This window comes from Acinonyx jubatus, chromosome A2, assembly GCF_027475565.1.
Source record: "Acinonyx jubatus isolate Ajub_Pintada_27869175 chromosome A2, VMU_Ajub_asm_v1.0, whole genome shotgun sequence".
In the NCBI taxonomy this organism is placed as follows: domain Eukaryota; kingdom Metazoa; phylum Chordata; class Mammalia; order Carnivora; family Felidae; genus Acinonyx; species Acinonyx jubatus.
In genome coordinates, this window is record NC_069383.1 from 157,658,241 (window position 1) to 157,675,990 (window position 17,750).

The 17,750-nt window shown below is 54.1% G+C and overlaps 1 protein-coding gene across 13 annotated transcripts in view; it reads right to left on the reverse strand.

Moving 5' to 3' along the window:
• The window catches only part of DNM2 (dynamin 2), an 89,776-nt gene that overhangs the window by 22,835 nt on the left and 49,191 nt on the right, over positions 1 to 17,750 (reverse strand). For 9 of the 13 annotated variants that reach the window (XM_053219901.1, XM_053219906.1, XM_053219897.1 and 6 more), the window contains exons 5-11: positions 17,354 to 17,452; positions 11,475 to 11,635; positions 8,400 to 8,542; positions 5,341 to 5,476; positions 4,020 to 4,087; positions 3,251 to 3,389; positions 812 to 898 (exon numbers count right to left, since the gene is read on the reverse strand). In XM_053219901.1, coding sequence (XP_053075876.1) covers positions 812 to 898; positions 3,251 to 3,389; positions 4,020 to 4,087; positions 5,341 to 5,476; positions 8,400 to 8,542; positions 11,475 to 11,635; positions 17,354 to 17,452 — 833 coding nt within the window. Of the gene's footprint in view, positions 1 to 811; positions 899 to 1,884; positions 2,024 to 3,250; positions 3,390 to 4,019; positions 4,088 to 5,340; positions 5,477 to 8,399; positions 8,543 to 11,474; positions 11,636 to 17,353; positions 17,453 to 17,750 lie in introns of all 13 variants that reach the window. The other 4 variants (XM_053219903.1, XM_053219896.1, XM_053219905.1 and 1 more) reach the window with 1 other exon arrangement.

Sequence of the window (17,750 nt, forward strand, 5' to 3'; positions counted from 1 at the left end):
CGTTCTTGAAAACAACAACAAAATCTTTGAAGCTTTTGATACAACTTCAGGGCTACGGAAGCCGCACGGGAGCCAGCTTCTGCTCCACTGATGCACGAAACACGGCGGTATCGCAACCAAATACAATGCGGAGGCTTGTGCTGGTTCTGGTTTGAACAAACACCTGCCCGGAGACCCCAGTGGACCTGGGGGGAAGGGACGGGACCGGATGCAGCCACGTGCAGCCGGCTTTGGGCTCACTCGGCACACGGCAGGTGCGGGGACCTGTCCCGCTCTCTGTCCTCGTGTGTGCTCGGTCTTCACGAGAAAACGTTGGAACATAAAAAGCACCCACGCATCATCGGGAGCGCGAGTGGATAAAACAAGTTGTGGTCCACACGCACGAGGGAACCCTATGCGGTGATCACCGGCAACTAACTCTGCAAAACACCACAAATGACAGGGATGAATCTTGAACGTGCTAGGCGGAGTGAAGGGGGGCGGACTCAAGGGGCTACATACGACGGGAGTCCACTCAAGTGACATTCTGGAAAAGGCAAAACTTGGGGAACAGGGAGCAGACGGGTGGTTGCCGGGACCTGCGGGCTGCGGAGGGGTAAAGGCGGGGAACTTTGAGGGCCACAGAATGGTTCTGCATCTTGCTGAGGGGGCGGTGGGGGAGGGGGGGTTACCTTCTTTTATGCATTTGTCACTACTCAAAGAAATGTATGCTCAAGATTTAAGCACATAAACTTTTTTTTTTTTAATTAAAAAAAAAAAAAAGATTTATGCAAATAAATGACACCTGAAAGGTAAAACAAAAAGCCAATACCTGGTCCTTGGTTCTCCCCTCCCGTTCCCGGATGTACGTGGTGACGATTCGCTCCGTCTCTTCTCGCAAGCGGGGGTAGGAGCTGAGCTGGGGGGGCGGGGGAGCAGAGTGGTGGCATTGGCTGTGTCCTCGTGGCACAGGAAGCGACACGACCACACAGAGAACGTGGGGGAGGGGAAGTGACAAGGGGTGGGCCCACCGAGTCCCCACCCCACTCCTGTCTCATAGCTGCTCCAGCTGGGAGACAAGAAAGGGACGGTGGGGGAACGGTGTGCCAGAGAGAGTGACAGGGTGCCCACGCACGAGCAGAGGTGCTTTTTGAGAATGGATTCCAAGATGGAAAGTGGCAGAGAAAGTGGGCGCTGTGTGTGTCTGCTGCCCTGCAGCGATGGTGGCCCCCTCCGCCCAGCACTGAGGGCGAGGACCCTGAGCATAATAATTAAGGCCACCAGGCCAGTGAGGCGGGACCTCTCGCCCAGCTCGTGAGTGAGTAGCGCCTGTTCCAGGCTGATGGGGGCGCCATCTGGGCCATCTACCTCAGAGGGACCCCCTTGCCGAAAGCCATTCCCCGATCATAACCAAACCGAAGGCACAGAGAAGCCCACCTTCTGAGGTTTGGGTGAAGTCCACATGGTGGGGAAAACTGAGCGGGTGCTCAAAATCACTAGTGGAAAGCCTCTCAAACGCCCTGTGACGTGATGAACACGCAGGTCTGCGCGCTGATAGCATTTCACCTGCGGCGACAGTTTGGAGACCTGCCGCCCCCCGCCCCCCTTCTCTACGGGTTCCAGGAACAGGCACTCCTGCCGGTGCCCACCGCCTGCACCTGGCTACACCACCTGCCTCCCATCCCCGTCCGAGCCCAAACTGGGAGTGTGGACCAGGCGTGCGTTCCCAACTCCCTCCCGGTTCGTCCGCCACGCAAAGTTGAGGCGTCGCGGGGCGACAAGGGGCCCACAGAAGGGGGTTCCTGCTGAGGTAGAGTTTCCAGATGCGTGGGTGAAGACTAACATGGGTAGGGGGAGAAGATGCGGGACGAATGCGCAGGTGATAACAACGAAACCTTCGGTTACCTTCTCGGCACACTTTTTAATGACCGTGGCCAGTTCTGAGACCACGAGATCAACACACTTCAAACTCGGCTCTTTGAGTTTTACAATCTGTTTTTTCACAATGGCTTCAAAGGCCATGTCGGGGGTGAAGAGCCCCGTCCTGGGTCATGCGGAGGGTGGGACGAGGTAGAAAGACACCCAGGGACAGTGCAGGCCACACACGCGGGATGGGAGACAGAGAAAGAGAAGAGAGGAGAGTCAGCTGGTTAGTAACATGCAAGTAGGAGGCTGTGCCCGCATTTGCCCCGGAAGCTGCTTCGGATCAAAGAGGAGTCCTGGGTCGGAGGAGAGGCTGGGGCTTGCTCTGGGCTTTCATTACGGAAGCACTAGGGGTCAGTGTCACGGTTCAGACAGCCGAGGGAATGTGGAGGCCTTGAATTTCCACACCTGTGACAATGCGATCTTGGATGATCATCTCTACCCCGTCTAGGTTTTTCTCTCTCTCTCTCCCTTTTCTAATCGAAGAAGCTTAAGAAGCAAATGTGGGCTTTTCCAGACCGAGACAGAAGGCTCAAGCAGAGTTTCCCTGCCTTGGAAGACCGACCCAGAGCTCTACGGCCACCGTGGACGTGCAAGCACGAACCGCCCACTGGGAAGCACTTCAGCTGCCTGGCCAAAGCGTGCTGCCCTGGGAACCAGGCCTGCGGGGGAGCCCAGCGCGTCCTGCCAGGTGGAGACAGTGGCCCGTGAACACTGGCACACGGTGCCTGTGACCTAGTGGCTCAGAGGACATGCTGCCTGGGGGGGGGCAGCTCTGTTCCTGGAGGAAGCCAGGGGTACTTGGTGGAGGCAGTTAGGAGCCAAGCTGGGCACCCGAGTGTTCGTTACGCTGTTAGCATTCGGGCCTTTCTTGGTGCCTTGGGGACAGAGAAGTGGCTGGCTCCAGGAAAGCCCGAGGGTGCCAGGCGTTTGTCAAGAAAGGGTGACAGCCAGGGAGGTTCGTTCAGGGAGCCTGGCCTCCAACAGCTGACACGGGGTCCCTCTCTGCTTCCCAGAAGGCAGCAAAGCGACAGCCCAATGAAACCCCCAATTCCATCAGACACATGCTAGGCTTGATATCAGGGTCCCAGGGAGCCCTGCCCACCAGTCTGGCCAGTTCTGGAGGCCTGGCGCACCCCCAGGCCCCCCCAACACACACACACTGCGCCCAGGCCAACACGCCCCCGCCCCAGCCCCTGGGAAGAGGCCACATTCTTGAAAACTAAGGCAATCTGGGGGGAAAGGGCACCAGCGGGGCAAAGGCTGGAGCAGCACTGGGAGCCTGATACCAAACCCCCATACCCCCGCGTCCACAAGGCCAGGAGTCACCCTGCCGAGGGCCCGATACCTTACTGGTACACTGCCTAACTGTATTGATTAGCTCCTGGATAACCAGGTCGACACATTTCAGACAGGGCTCTTTCAGCTTGACGACCTGCTTTTTCACAATGGCCTCGAATGCCAAGTCCGGGGTGAAGAGCCCGGTCCTAAAACCATCCGTACCCGGGGGCAGGGGAGATAAGTCAGAGAGAAACAAAGCACGGTCAGCAATTTCATAGGCATGGGCCAGGTCCCCGAGAATGAGCCAAGGTCACAGCAAGTCTGGGGGCTGGACGCCTGCATCCACTGCCTGGAAACCCACAGGAAGTCCTGAGGACGCCATGGTGATGTAAGACTGTACAACCAGAGTGCCTACTTTTGTCGGATAATCGAGGGAACCTAGGAGTCTCACGGGAGCCCTGTGATGGGGACACATGCTGGGTTCCTGTAATCGTGACTCAGGTCTGACTCCCCCAACCCCCGGGGGCAAATCTACAGTGAGCTTTCATAGCTGGGCTCATGCCAACTGACTGGGCAGCTGAACCTACGTGTAGCTGAACCTATGGGCAGCAGATGGCCCCGTGGCCTACCATAGATCCATCCAAGACAGCACACCTGCCCTCGAGTGCCCTTGGAGACCCATGGGGAGAGACTTCTAAAGCTACTGACAAACCACCCAGGAGCCCACTCAAGCCCTCACAGTCAGGGCACCCAGAGGGATGGGGGACCAATTGGCTGGAGGACGGTGCCGCAGAGGTAGGTGAAGGGAACGTGGCAAGTCTCCCCTCGGCACTTGCCTGACTCCGTGGATGTTCTTAATGGCGTAGCTGATCTCGCGCCGTAAATCCTTCTCGTCGAACTCCATCTGAGAGCAGACAAATCACTCACATGCAAGGAAGTGCCTGCGGCACCCCCACAACAGGTGCGTATTTGGGGAACATTACATGTCCTGTGTGTGTCTGTTTTCACACGGCGGCCTATCGCACTAGACCAAAATTCTTCAAAACATTAAAACCCAATTTCAGCAAGGATGGCTTGAAATGAACACTCTCGCCCTCTCCCAGAGGTAACGTGAATTCACATGAACTTTCTTACGGGCTACTTTGCAATACCAGTCAGGACCTCCAAACACATAGCTACTTTCACGCAGTTTTAAGTGTTGTAGAAATCTACCAACAGGAATTAGTAAGAATTAGTGACGTTTGTAGAACTATTCGCAACTGCTGAAGAATGTGAAAACCACCTAAATGTCCATTGATGAGAGACTGGCTCAACGTCCAGTGGGACATCCGTAAGATAAGATACTACTGTGTCATTAACAACACGTGAAATATACATAACTGGTTTGGAAAGATGGCCACCGCATGAAAAAACAACGTACAGAGCCACATTCGTTTGTTTTTTAAGTATGGATGAGTATACGTGCTGTGTTTGTATATGCTGGGCACTTACCCACTCGCACAGAAATAATCGGGAAAGGACGGACACCCAGGTGCTAACAGATGTTGTCTACGGGTACTGGGATTATGGGTGTTTGCCCCCCTTTAGCTTTTGTTTTCATTGAAAAGAACTTCGCTGTTTTTTACAAAAATGGTAAGTGCTCGTGGTGAAAAGTGTACAACTTCAAGCTAATTAACAACAACAACAAAAAAATCTCAAATCCCAGGGCCCAGAGCTGACATTTTTTTTTGTGCATCTTTGTAGATGTGTCTACATAAAGACACACATCCAGACGCGCCCCTTCACGTGGAAGGGTGCTGTAAATATTATCTACATGCCTCACTGCACATGCTGGCTCCCTGGCCGGCTTATTTTTCCCATCGACACAATGAGGCCATTTTCCTACGAGAATTTACCTCTGTGCTCTACGTATTTTGCAAAGGACGTGTGCTGGTTTTTGTCAGAGAGAGAAAATGGAGCTTTCATTCGGGTCTGCTGGATACCTCTAAGCTGCCTGCTCAGGAAAGGAGGGCCCAAAGGGGACACCCTCCCCACCTCCACCACCTCTGCTCCCAGCAGGCAGACGCCTGGAGGCAGGAGGAGGCCCGGCCGGCCGGCCGGAAGCTGTGCAGAAGGGGGCCTGACCCCGGTCAGGAGGGCCCCGCCCAGCGGTGCTACCTTCACCAGCTCAAAGGGAAACCGCTCGTGGAAGATGCGATTGATTCGGGCACCCCCGGAGAGTTCTAGCGTGTCCACTTGGTCTCCAGAGCCTTCGATCCTCTTTTCGAAGTCCACCCCAAACTGCTGGACCATCCTGGGGGGGAAAAAGGAAACCTGAACGTCAGAGGGGAGGTTCTGACCCAGAATTATGTTCCGGGTCAAGCTGTGGCTTACACACTCCTTTTCACTTTTTAGCACCAAGATGCATACAAAACAAGTAAGATACAGGGCTGCCGATGGCAAGCAATCACTATGTGCCAGGCCCATTAGGATTATTCATTCACTGAATTGGAGGGGGTTGGGTAGCATTATTACTCCCATTTTGCAGACAGCAAGAGTGAGGATGGGGGAGGGGAGGGTCACAGCTTAGCAACTTCTGCCTTGATCAGGCATGACTGTGAGTGAAAAAGCAGCCCCTCCACACAACACAGGTGGATTCTGCCAATGACTGCTGTGATTCCTTGGACAAGTGGCTTTGCCCCTCTGAGCCTCAGTTTCCTCATCTGCATGGTAAGTCTCTGCATAGGGTCATTGTGAGGATTCAAGGAGTTTCGATTTTTTATCTACTCCAAGGAATCACCAATCCTAAGCAGCACTATTCATTGGTACCCCCACAAAAAAGAAAGAATGCAGCCAATTAGTGGTAATTCACCTACAGCTTCGGAGTTCAGAAAAGTTAAAATGTTTTAATTTTTTTACATATTTATTTATTTTTGAGAGAGAGAGAGACAGAGCGTGAGGCGAGGAGGGGCAGAGAGAGAGGGAGACACAGAATCCGAAGCAGGCTTCAGGCTCCGAGCTGTCAGCACAAGAGCCCGACACGGGGCTTGAACCCACAAACTGCAAGATCATGACTTGAGCCGAAGTCAGAGGCTCAACCAACTGAGCCACCCAGGCACCCCTGTTTTGTTTTGTTTTTTTTAAAGTGCTCCCATAAGGGGCACCTGGGTGGCTCAGTAGGTTAAGCGTCCGATTTTGGCTCAGGTCATGATCTCATGGTTTGTGGGTTCAAGCCCCGCATCGGGCTCTGTGCTGACAGCTAGGAGAGCGTGGAGCCTGCTTCGGATTCTTTGTCCCCCCTTCTCTCTGTCCCTCCCCAGCTTATGCTCTCTCTCATACAAAGAAATAAACATTAAAAAAGAAAGTAGTAATAAAAATAAAGCACTGACGTGGTTGATGAAATATGTTAATACCACACATGGGCCCTGGGAACCCGGCCCAACCCTTACAAAAGTCTCTGAGTGTTGCCAATGAGCCCTGTGATCGCGTGTGCAGCAGGGAAGTCAAGTATTTATTAGTGTTTGGTTCTCCTTAGCATTTCTAGCTGCTTTCCCAGCCTCTTGCACCATCTGTCTTAATCATTCCCGCCCCCCAAACTCTTTATCTCCAGTACTGCGCACAGTCTGCCCTGAACAGGAGCTACTGTGGTCAAGGGACCGACCTCTACTGGCCTCTACTGGCCCAAGCCCAGCTTGCTGGCGAAGAGATGTCCAGTTCTCGTGGGCAAGTCCGGCTGGTGCCGGTGAGAGGCCGGGCCTGGCCGCTGATGAATGGGTTCTCCCCGAACACCTGGCAGGGGGGCAGGCGCAGGGTGTCTCAGATCCCAAGAAGCTTTTGTCCCCCAAGAAATGAATAGTGTTAAGTCTGAGCATCAAAGCATTCTCACCCCCGAACCCACCACGCAGTGCCGCGTGGCAGAGGATGGGGGGACATCAGGGTTAGGATGTGGCCACTATGGGTGGTGTTCCTCTGGTGTGTCCGTGGGAGAAGTCATACGTGTGGGACCCTCTGCCTCATGAGCTGCCAGGGAGTTTCTGGATCCCACTCTAACTAAGTGCCCAGGGTTCCTTGCAGGTCAGAAACCGGGAGTACGGAGGCAGGGGAAGCCTCGAGAGAGAACCTGGTATTGTGGGGCACACCAACCCTCGCCCCACCTCACAGCTGGGTGGCTTCAAAGAGTCCCCGTCAGCTCTGAGCTGGGCCAGTGGGCATCCGCTCGGGGTCAGGGTGAGAATTCCAAGAGACAGAGCATAAAAAGCTGGCACGGGGCCAGGCTCCCAACCCTGTTCCCCCATGTCTGTCCTCCCCACAGCCACCAGAGGGCGCCTGTCAACACCTGAATCAGGCCGCCCCTCCTATGCTCAGAACCCTCCCTGGCTCCCACCTGACAGCAAAAGTCTGATTCCTCCCTGTGGCCCACAAAGACCTGAATGCTCTCTGCTCTGTCCCTTCCCTGCTCTCCCCTCCTCCACCCTACCCCTACTTCACACTCTCCTCTCACTCCTCTCACTTCTGTTCTGCCACATAGCTTCCTCCAACACTGCAGGGTGCTGTCCTGCCTCAGGACCTTTGCACCTCCGGGCCCCACCCCTGACCTCTTCAGGTCTTTGCCTGACTCTCACTGTCTCAGGGCGGCCCTCTAGACCATTCTATTTAAAAAAAAAATTTTTTTTTTAATGTTTTATTTATTTTTGAGACAGAGAGAGAGACAGAGCATGAGCAGGGGAGGGGCAGAGAGAGAGGGAGACACAGAATCCGAAGTAAGCTCCAGGCTCCGAGCTGTCAGCACAGAGCCCGATGTGGGGCTCGAACTCACGAACTGCGAGATCATGACCCTAGCCGAAGTCGGACGCTCAACCAACTGAGCCACCCAGGCGCCCCTAGACCACTCTATTTTAAATGGCAACCCCACGCCCATCCTGGCACCCCAGCCTCTTCCCAACAATAATATTTCATCATTTAACACAGTATTCGTTTTCTTATTTATTCATTTTCGGTCCCATCCCTTCCCTCCCTGCTTTCTGAGCACGTGGGGGCAGGGCTGGCTGGCTGCCCCACCCAGTGTGGCGGCTCCAGTGCTCAGGACAGGGCCTGGCACACAGGAGGCTCCCCAAGGATGTCTGCTAAGTGAATGGATGGGTGGACGGATGGATGAGGATCGGCACCCAGCCCAGACCCAGGACCCCGCGGCCGGCCAGAGGCCCCGGCGAGCCAGGCAGAGGGTGGGAGACACGTACTGCAGCAAGGCTTTGGTTTTGCGAGTGGGGTCATCGGGCCGGAAGTTCTTGTACTCCTCCACCTCCTTCTCCAGGGACAGCAGCTGGCTCTGCAGCTTGCTCCGCAGGGCTGGCAGGGACTCCCGGATGTGGTTGGTCAGTTGCTGTGGGACAGAGAGAGGCCAGAGGTCAACACAGGCAGGATGCTGGGAAGGGGCAGGCCTGTCGCACTGGCAGGGGGCTGAGGACGGGATGGCCCCCTGCGCCCGGCGCACCCCCCGGCCTTGAGAGGAAGCAACAGGAGTCACACCCGCGCACGGGACCAGGAGAGGGGACACGTGCCGCCCCCAGCAGCGGGACGCTGTGAGCAGCCCCCTGGGCCTGCGGCGGGCAGATAGCCAGGGTTTCTGGGCCACAGGGTACACATGGCACACCGCGTGCTGACCCAGAACAGCCTCCCACGGGTGCTCCAGGGAGAGGCCCAGGCAGGCCCCACAACCTAAGGCAGAAGCAGCTCCCCAGGGAAGGCACAGAACGGACGCAGGATGTGTGCTCCCTTCTGTGAAAGACAGGGAGAAAGTAAGAACATATTTTTAGTCGTGTGGACAGAGAGAAGGAAGCATCACAGGAAACAAATGTGGAAGAAAGGCCGGAGTGGGGCAGGCGGGTGGGAAGGGGACACCTCCGCGGCCCCTTCTCTCCTGCTCTGCTTCCGAATCACGTGGATTTAAGCAGTCACAAATTGTAAAAGGAAGCGGCACGGCAGATGAGGTTAGAGAACGAGCCTCAGGATGGGTGGGGAGACAAAAAGTAAGGGAGAATGGTACACGGCACACAAATACAAGGTTGGTCAGGTGTCAAAAGAAACAAAGGGAAGGGAAGGCAAAGAAGGGGGGAGGGGGAGGGGAGGGAAAGGGGGACAGGGAGGAGCAGGGAGGTGGGAGGAGGGAGAGGAGGGAGCTGGAGAAGGACAGGGAGGAAGGGGAGGGAAGAGGGAGGAGAGACAGGAAGGAGGAGGGGGAGTGGGGAGGGAGGGGAGGAAGACACAGACACAGTGGCCTCTCCAGGCCCTGAATGTCTCTAGAAGGAAGCCCACTTAGTGGTGACACTGGCCAACTCCCAGGAAGGGACCCACCACCAGATGGGAAGAAATGAGATATTCAGTATATTTGGGCTGTGGGACTTTTTTTTTTTCTTTTAATTATAATAATAGAGAGAAAAGAGAGACAGAGAGGGAGGGAACAAAACAAAAAGCCATAAAAGCAGCTAGTACGCTAAAAACGGAAAGAAGCATTTTGCTGTCATCTGTCCCACACCAGACAAGAATTTAGAGTATCCCTCAAGCTTGAAAAAAGGTGTGAGGGAGCCTCAGGCTCCAGCTCAGCACACTCTGTGGCAGGATTCTGACAGTCCCTCTGACACCCTCTGTGGCCAGGGGCACTGTCCCAGACCCCCTGTGGGGCCTGCATGCCTTCTGGGGTGGGGATCTGAGCCACACGCCCCGCAGACCTTCCCTCTGCTGTCTGATCGCGTCTTAGAGCACGAGAGCGGCCCCGTTTCGTTTACAGGGAAAACAGGGGACAGGGGGGCCACAGCTCCCAAGAAGTGCCCCGATGCAGAGCCGCATCCCAGGAGGTCAGCCGGGCCCCGTGCCGGCTCCCACAGGAGGCCCCTGCCACCTGCAAGGGGGTTTTACTTCCTTTCCTCTCCCACAGCCCTCTGCCCAGGCCCACTGCTTCCTTTCCTGGAGGGCCCCTCCCACAGGACACTTTCCTCTTTGCCCCTGAGCTGCCTTCTCTGCCTTCCTGTCCTGCACCAGCTTTTCATGGCCCGGCTGCTACCTAACACCTGATTATGCATTCATCTGGTGACTTGTTCCGAATCTGTTCCCCGCCCCCCCCCCCCCATTAGAAAAATGTCTTCCCCGAGGACAGAGCCCTGCTCTTGTGTCACCCCTGTGTCCCCATTGCATACGCGAAGAAACGACTCACTGTTGCTCTGATGCCTTCCCACCTTCCAGGAAGCTGCCACAAAGTCTCAAAGGGGAAGGTCTTGCCACCCTGGATGGGCAAACCAGGACAGACCCTGAGGACAGGCAGCGTCTGTGACAGTGAGACTCCGCAATCCCCCATCAGGGACTTTCCTCTCCAGAGAAATCGACAGGGGCGTAAGATGAGGTCATTAACATGTTACTGGCGGCGGCCTCTATGCACCAGGAAGACGAGAAGATGGAGTCAGTCTCCAAAAAGAGACGGCTGAACAGACTGCATTCAGAGACCAGTACGCAGCCGCGAAAAGGAGTGAGGAAGGGTTCTTTTCTGCACACCCAGCACTCCAGGAGATACAGCTGAGCAAAAAATCCTCAAAAGCAAGGGGCGGGGAGGGCGCATGGCGTCATTTACAGTAAGAAAGGGAGAGCAGTGATTCTCGGAAGTCCTTTTCGCTTCTATGGACAGAAAGAAACGCAGGCAGTACCAACTGTGGGGCCCCGGGGGTGGAAGGAAGGGGCAGAAGGGGGCACCTCGCCGCACGGGTATCGATACCTGCGCTGTTCATAAACCCTATGAATGCATCCCGTGTAGAAAAACAAGAGAGCGGTAGAAAGTGCAATACAGGAGAGGCCAGCACCTGGTACCTGCTGTGTTTCACGCAGCGCACGCACTGAGCACTTAGCGGACGCCGCAGCCCTGCGGGGGCAGGGACGGTGATGGTTCCCAACTGACGAACGGAGGACAGAGGCTCAGAGAGGCTGGGCCACCCAGAGATTGGGGTGGGCTTCGGACCCAAGAAGGTCAGGCTCTGCAGCGCTCCTGATGAGGTCCGTCCAGCACTCCTGGCCACCCTGCCTCAGTGCCGGCCAGGCGTTTCTAACGTACACAAACTTCTGGGTACGTGGCTAGACCATTACAATGGTAATTAAAATAACAGGAACAGTAACCGTGACAGGAACAGTGCCACAACCCGCTTACTGAATACCCACTCTCCACCGGGCCCCGAATCAGATGTGGACTGAACTCATTTTGCCAAAACGCGCGCTGGCTCTAGACCGAGGCCGGCATCACTGTGGACTGCACCTGCACAAAATCCCGGCTGTACCTGGTTCAGGGTCTTCTGCAGGTGTGGGGTGCCCATGCGGTCAGCCATGTGCCGGTAGGCTGGGTGGGAGAGGAAGAACTTCCTCTCGGCCGCCAGTGCCGTGCGGATGTCCTTCTTGCCCTCAATGTCCTTCTGGCTGCGGTTCACCACACCGATGTAGCCTGCGGGAGGAGAGGGGCAGGGGCCGTGCCAGGTGAGCCGAGGTGCCCGGAATGCCCACCGTGGACCAGGAACGGGGCTGGGCCAGGTGCAGGCACAGACAGGGACCCTGTCCCACAGGTCACTCGCGGACTGGGCCACAAGCCCCACTCGTTACTCAGAAATTGGGAGAACACAAATGCAGAGTGCGGTCCTGGAAAGCAACAGAAGTGTCTGCAGGAGAGGGCTGACGCCCGGCCTAATGTGAGGCGGGAGACGGAGAAAAGCTTTGCAGAAGACGAAACCCACAAACTGCGCTTTAAAGACAAGTGAGAAGGGGCACCTTGGGTGGCTCAGTCGGTTAAGCATCCGATTTCGGCTCAGGTCATGATCTCGCGGTTGGTGAGTTTGAGCCCCGCGCCGGGCTCTGTGCTGACAGCTCGGAGCCTGGAGCCGGCTTCGGATTCTGTGTCTCCTCGTCTCTCTGCCCCTCCCCTGCTCACGCGCTCTCTCTCTCTCTCTCTCTCTCTCAAAAGTAAATTAACACTAAGACAAGTAAGAAAACCACTTCGAAAAGAAGGCCGAGTTAGGAATACCTCATCTTGCCTGGTATTAAAACCTGTTACATTTGAAAAGGTTGGGTACATCGGGGCATGTGCGTCTGGAGAGATGAATGGAACAGAAAAGAAAAAAGTCCCAAACCACATGAAGGGCAGGTGGGAACTAATGGCTAATTCCTCAGAGCCAACGGGAGGAAGGTGGATCACTCAACGGCCACGGCCAGCAAAGGAACAAAGTTAGTTGTGGGGGCGCCTGGGTGACTCAATCGGTTAAGCGTCCAACTTTTGATTTTGGCTCAGGTCACAGTTTGCGGGTATGAGCCCCGTGCTGGGCTCTACGCTGACAGCACGGAGCCTCCTTGGGATTCTCTCTCTCTTCCTCCCCAGCTCGTGCACACGTGTGTGCTTTTTCTCAAAAAAAAAACCCAAAAAACAAAAAAAACCCAAAAAACAAAACACATTTAAAAAAAGACACACAAAAACCCAAGCTGGGTGCCTACCGAACCTAATCCTCGAGGGATCACAGATCTATGCACACACCATGAAACTGGAAGAGAATACGGGTGGTTTTCAGAGATGACTATATTTGGGTTAAAAATTTTCTGAGCCAAGACACAAAGAAAATGGTAACCATGACCACGTGAGAAATGGGACATGCAGGAAGGGCTGGGAGACCTTCTCCTTCCCAGGCGGCTTTCAGTACCATTTCGGAATTCTTCACACATGGGAAACACACATGGGAAACACTATGTAAGATAAGGATGTTAGCATGAAGAGAAGAGCTGCCATATTCGGGCATGAAGAGAAAGGGGATGGTGCTCAAAAAGCCAGAACAGTCTCGGGTCCCCGCGTGGGGACGCGAGGCACTCAGCACACCAGCAGGGTGGGTGAGTGGATGTCACAGGACACTAAGAACTCAGCCTCGTGGCTGACCCATGGTAGGTGCTCAACAAAGCAGACGCGGGGACTGTCATTCACGACTGCTGACGTAATCAGAGTTGGAGAGGTGGACTGGGGACAGGTGTATACATACGTACATCCCCCCCTGCTTAGCAGCAGGCGTTGACGGTCTCCCTTGGGGGGAGGGGAGTGGTGCCTGCCTGCCTGCCCTTATTCCCGCCCAGTCTTGTGCAGGCCTGATTACTTTTCATCCTCTCCGCATATGTCATTATGTCCATTTTACAGATGAGGGGAAGTGACCAAGGGGAGGTCACAGAGAGGGGCTGCCGGAGAATCAAGAGGGTGAACCCAGACCTGTGGCAAGCCCAAGCTCGCTATCACCCACACGACAGCAAACATGCCAACCGCACGGAGCAGAGACAGTGGTCTGGCTTGGATTTTGGTTCCCGAAGGTGCGAGAGTTCTGAGTCTTTGGGAAGCCAAGGAGAAGGTTGCAGCTCAAGAGACTCGAAAGGCCACGGGGCAAGGGGGGAACACCGAGGGAGGGAGGCTGTGGGTACAAGTCAGGAGCAGGCAGACAGGGCCGGGAGAGGAAGGGCTCACCTTCTTGGACACAGACAGGAAGGCAGAGGGCAGATGCAGACAGCAGTGAGTGGGGAGAAAGGAAGCTGAGGAGGTCTGTGTCACCTGGCCCCCCAGCGGCAATGCTGAGCCCAGGTAGCATCCTTCGGGGACCAAGATTTAGGCCTAGTGTGTGCAGAATGAGCACGCAGTCAGGGGGCTGGGGGAGGGATGGCAGAGGGTGTGAGGACATGTGGAGTCCTCTTCGGGCTTCAGCACCAATCCTTCCTTCCTAAGCCTCCAACAGTGACTCACTCTTCAGCTCGGGATCCTGGCAGCTAAATGGGTGTTTGGGTTCTGCCCTGACCACGTTCCAGCCTCCCCTGGGGGCCCCTCTCATTGCTCAATGTCTCAGCAGGGCTGGGGGCAGGTGGAAACCAGGTTTTCCCCATGCCTATCCCAGACATGGAAGAGGGAATGCCTAGGGGCAAAAGAAAAGATCTACATGGTCCTGGCAACACCAACATGCCCCTAGGTGCCCACAGCTGACAGCAGATCCCGGGGCAGGGGGGAAGGAACGGGGCACAAGACGGAAGCAATTAAGAAAACAACGGCTTGGGGCGCCTGGGTGGCGCAGTCGGTTAAGCGTCCGACTTCAGCCAGGTCACGATCTCGCAGTCCGTGAGTTGGAGCCCCGCGTCAGGCTCTGGGCTGATGGCTCGGAGCCTGGAGCCTGTTTCCGATTCTGTGTCTCCCTCTCTCTCTGCCCCTCCCCCGTTCATGCTCTGTCTCTCTCTGTCCCAAAAATAAAAAAAAAAATAAAAAAAATAAAAAAGTTGAAGAAGAAAAAAAAGAAAACAATGGCTTAGCGGCACCTGGGTGGCTCAGTTGTTAAGTGTCCAACTCCAGTTCAGGTCATGATTTCACGGTTCATAGGTTCAAGCCCCGCATCGGGCTCTCTGCTGTCAGCACGGAGCCTGTTTCAGATCCTCTGTCCCGTTCTCTTTCTGCCCCTCCCCCTCTAGTGCACGCACTGTCTCTCTCTCTCTCTCTCTGTCAAAAATAAATAAATATTGGGGCACCTGGGTGGCTCAGTCCGTTAAGCATCCGACTTCGGCTCAGGTCATGATCTCACGGTGTGTGAGTTCAAACCCCGTGTCGGGCTCTGTGCTGACAGCTCAGAGCCTGGAGCCTGCTTCGGATTCTGTGTCCCCCTCTCTCTCTGTCCCTCCCCGGCTCATGCTCTCTCCCAAAACACATAAACATTAAAAAAAAAAAAAAAAAATATATATATATATAATATATATATATATATATATATATATATATATAACCAAACACCACCACCAACTAAAAGCCTAGACGGACACTCAACAACATGCCGCAGTGAAAAACAGGAATAACCTAACAAACAGGGATTGAGTAACAGCCCACACATCCTCCTAGAATGGATTCCACTGGACCCTCGGAAGTCGCTTTGAAGAAGGACCCTTGACAGTCGCCTGTCACGGGGAAATGTCCTGCTCTTCTGCTAAGTGAAATGGAAAAGTAGGTCGCAAAGTGGCATGACACTGGAGAGCTGGCATTCAAGAGCAGCTCTGTCACTTCCTAGTTTTTGTGAGCGGAAGCAAGGGATTTAGCTTCTCTGTGCCTCAGTTTATTCATCTATAAAATGGGGGTAGGAACAGAGCCACCTTGTTAGACTGTTACCAGGATTCAATGGGCTGGTGTACATGAAGAGCACTGGGTACATAAGAGACACTTAATAAGTTTGTTTGTTTGAAAGAGAGAGAGAGAGAGAGAGAGAGCTCACAAGCATACCTGAGCAGGGGAGGGGCGGAGAGAGGGAGGGTGAGGATCCCAAGCAGGCTCTTCGGTGTCAGTGCAGAGCCGGAGGCAGGGTTCCACCTCGCAAACCATATAATCATGACCCGAGACAAAATCAAGAGTCAAATGCTTAACTGACTGAGCCAGCCAGGTAACCTGGCTATTCTCATTTTTTGAAAATAAAAATATTTAGGCTACTCCTGTCAGAAGATCTGAACTTGATCGTAAACCCAAACCTTATCAGGTCTCCATCTTGATTTAATTACCAGTTTATAGGGAACTACAACTGGCCCAATCCCAAGTGTGGGACATGATCTGGTTTCTTCCATCCACAAAAGAACAAAACAGAAACAAAAACAAAAACAAAAGACGGCATAGGAGACACAAAGGGGCTGGTGGGGGAGCAGAACTCAGGTATTTATGTGTAAAATGATAGGATGCCAAGGATTTGCTTCATAATCCTCCCAGGAAGCAAATCAGGGGACATTCAGAGATCGAAATTAGCCGTGTTGGTAACCACCGAGGCTGGGCCCATGGGGGCTCCTCGTACTTCTCTCCCTACTTTCGAGAAGGTTTTTAAAAATGTTCGTAATAAGGACACCTGGGTGGCTCAGTCGGTGAAACATCTGACTTCGGCTCAGGTCATGATCTCCTGGTTCGTGAGTTTGAGCCCTGCATCGGGCTCTGTGCTGTCAGCGCGGGGCCGTCTTTGGATCCTCTGTCTCCGTCTCTCTCTGCCCCTCCCCTGCTCATGCGTACTCTTTCAAAACTAAATAAACATCATAACAAAAGTGTTCATAATAGAAGGGCGCCTAGGTGGCTCCGTCAGTTGAGCGTCTGGCTCTTGATTTTGGCTCAGGTCATGATCTCAGGGTCTTGGGATAAAGTCCACCCTGAGTGTGGAGCTTGCTTGAGATTCTCTCTCTCTTTCTCTCTCTCCCTCTCTGCCCTTCTCCCCCGTTCATATTCTTTCTAAAAAATAATAATAAGGGGCGCCTGGGTGGCTCAGTCGGTTAAGAGTCCGACTTCGGTTCGGGTCATGATCTCGTAGTCTGTGAGTTTGAGCCCCGCGTCGGGCTCTGTGCTGACAGCTTGGAGCCTGGAGCCTGCTTTGGATTCTGTGTCTCCCTCTCTCTCTGCTCCTCCCCTGGTTCATGCTCTGTCTCTCTCATCTTTCTCTCTCAAAAGTTAATAAACATTAAAAACAAATTTTAAAAAATAATAATAATAAAATAAAATTTCCTTTAGAAAACTATTCCTAATAGGGGCACCCGGGTGGCTCAGTCAGTCGGGCATCCGACATCGGCTCAGGTCATGATCTCATGGTTTGTGGGTTCAAACCCCATGTCGGGCTCTGTGCTGACAGCTCAGAGCCTGGAGCCTGCTTTGGATTCTGTGTCTCCCCCTCTCTCTGCCCCTCCTCCGTTCTCTCTCTCTCTTTCTCAAAAATAAACATTAAAAAAAAAAAAAAGGTTAAAAAAAATGCTCAGAAAGCAAGCATGAAAATTAATAGAAATTATGAATCCTGAGGAACTTTTTGGGAGGAGAGCCACAAAGTAAAAACTAGTGGGAGAGGCCGGGCTGTGGATGACTTTGGTTTTCTTTTCCTGTAGGCTTGTTTATGTCCCCCAAGTGAGCAGGTGTTAAAAGTGAACGTATACACGTCAGAGGAAAAAGATATGTACACGGAGGCGTGAAGACAGAAGGGTTTGTACTGAAATGGAAAAGCAGTTACTCTGGGTGCTGGGGAAGCAGGCAATGCTGAGTGTTTATCTGTGCGTATTTCCTGGCATCTGCCCAGGTTTCGGTAACGGTAAGGACAAAAACAAATATCACCGGAACATACATCCAGCCGCTCCGCCCCTTGGCCCCCGGCTCCCTGCCCAGCCGCACCTCTTCTCAAGGGGAGCAACTTGTTTTCCAAGACGTCCCTGGCGTCAGTGCCTTCATCCATCAGGTCAAGCTTGGTGATGACGCCAATGGTCCGCAGGCCTGAAAGAGCCCAGAGGTCAGAGGTCGCCATGAGAAAGGAGTCCGGGCTGGCAGCCTGGGGGTCCCCACTTCTAGGCTGTGAGACCTGGGACGAGCCATAACGTCCCCTGCCTGGACCCCAGTTTCCCTCATGTCAAGAGAAGACAACAGCCACACCGATCCCAGTGGGGTGTCCATGAAGATCAACGTGGCTTGTGACAAATGTTCTATCAGTAAATACTGGCCACCGTCACGGTCATTCCCATGATCTGCGACAGCGTCTTGCTGCTGTAGTGCCGGGGGAAACCTCGCGGAAACC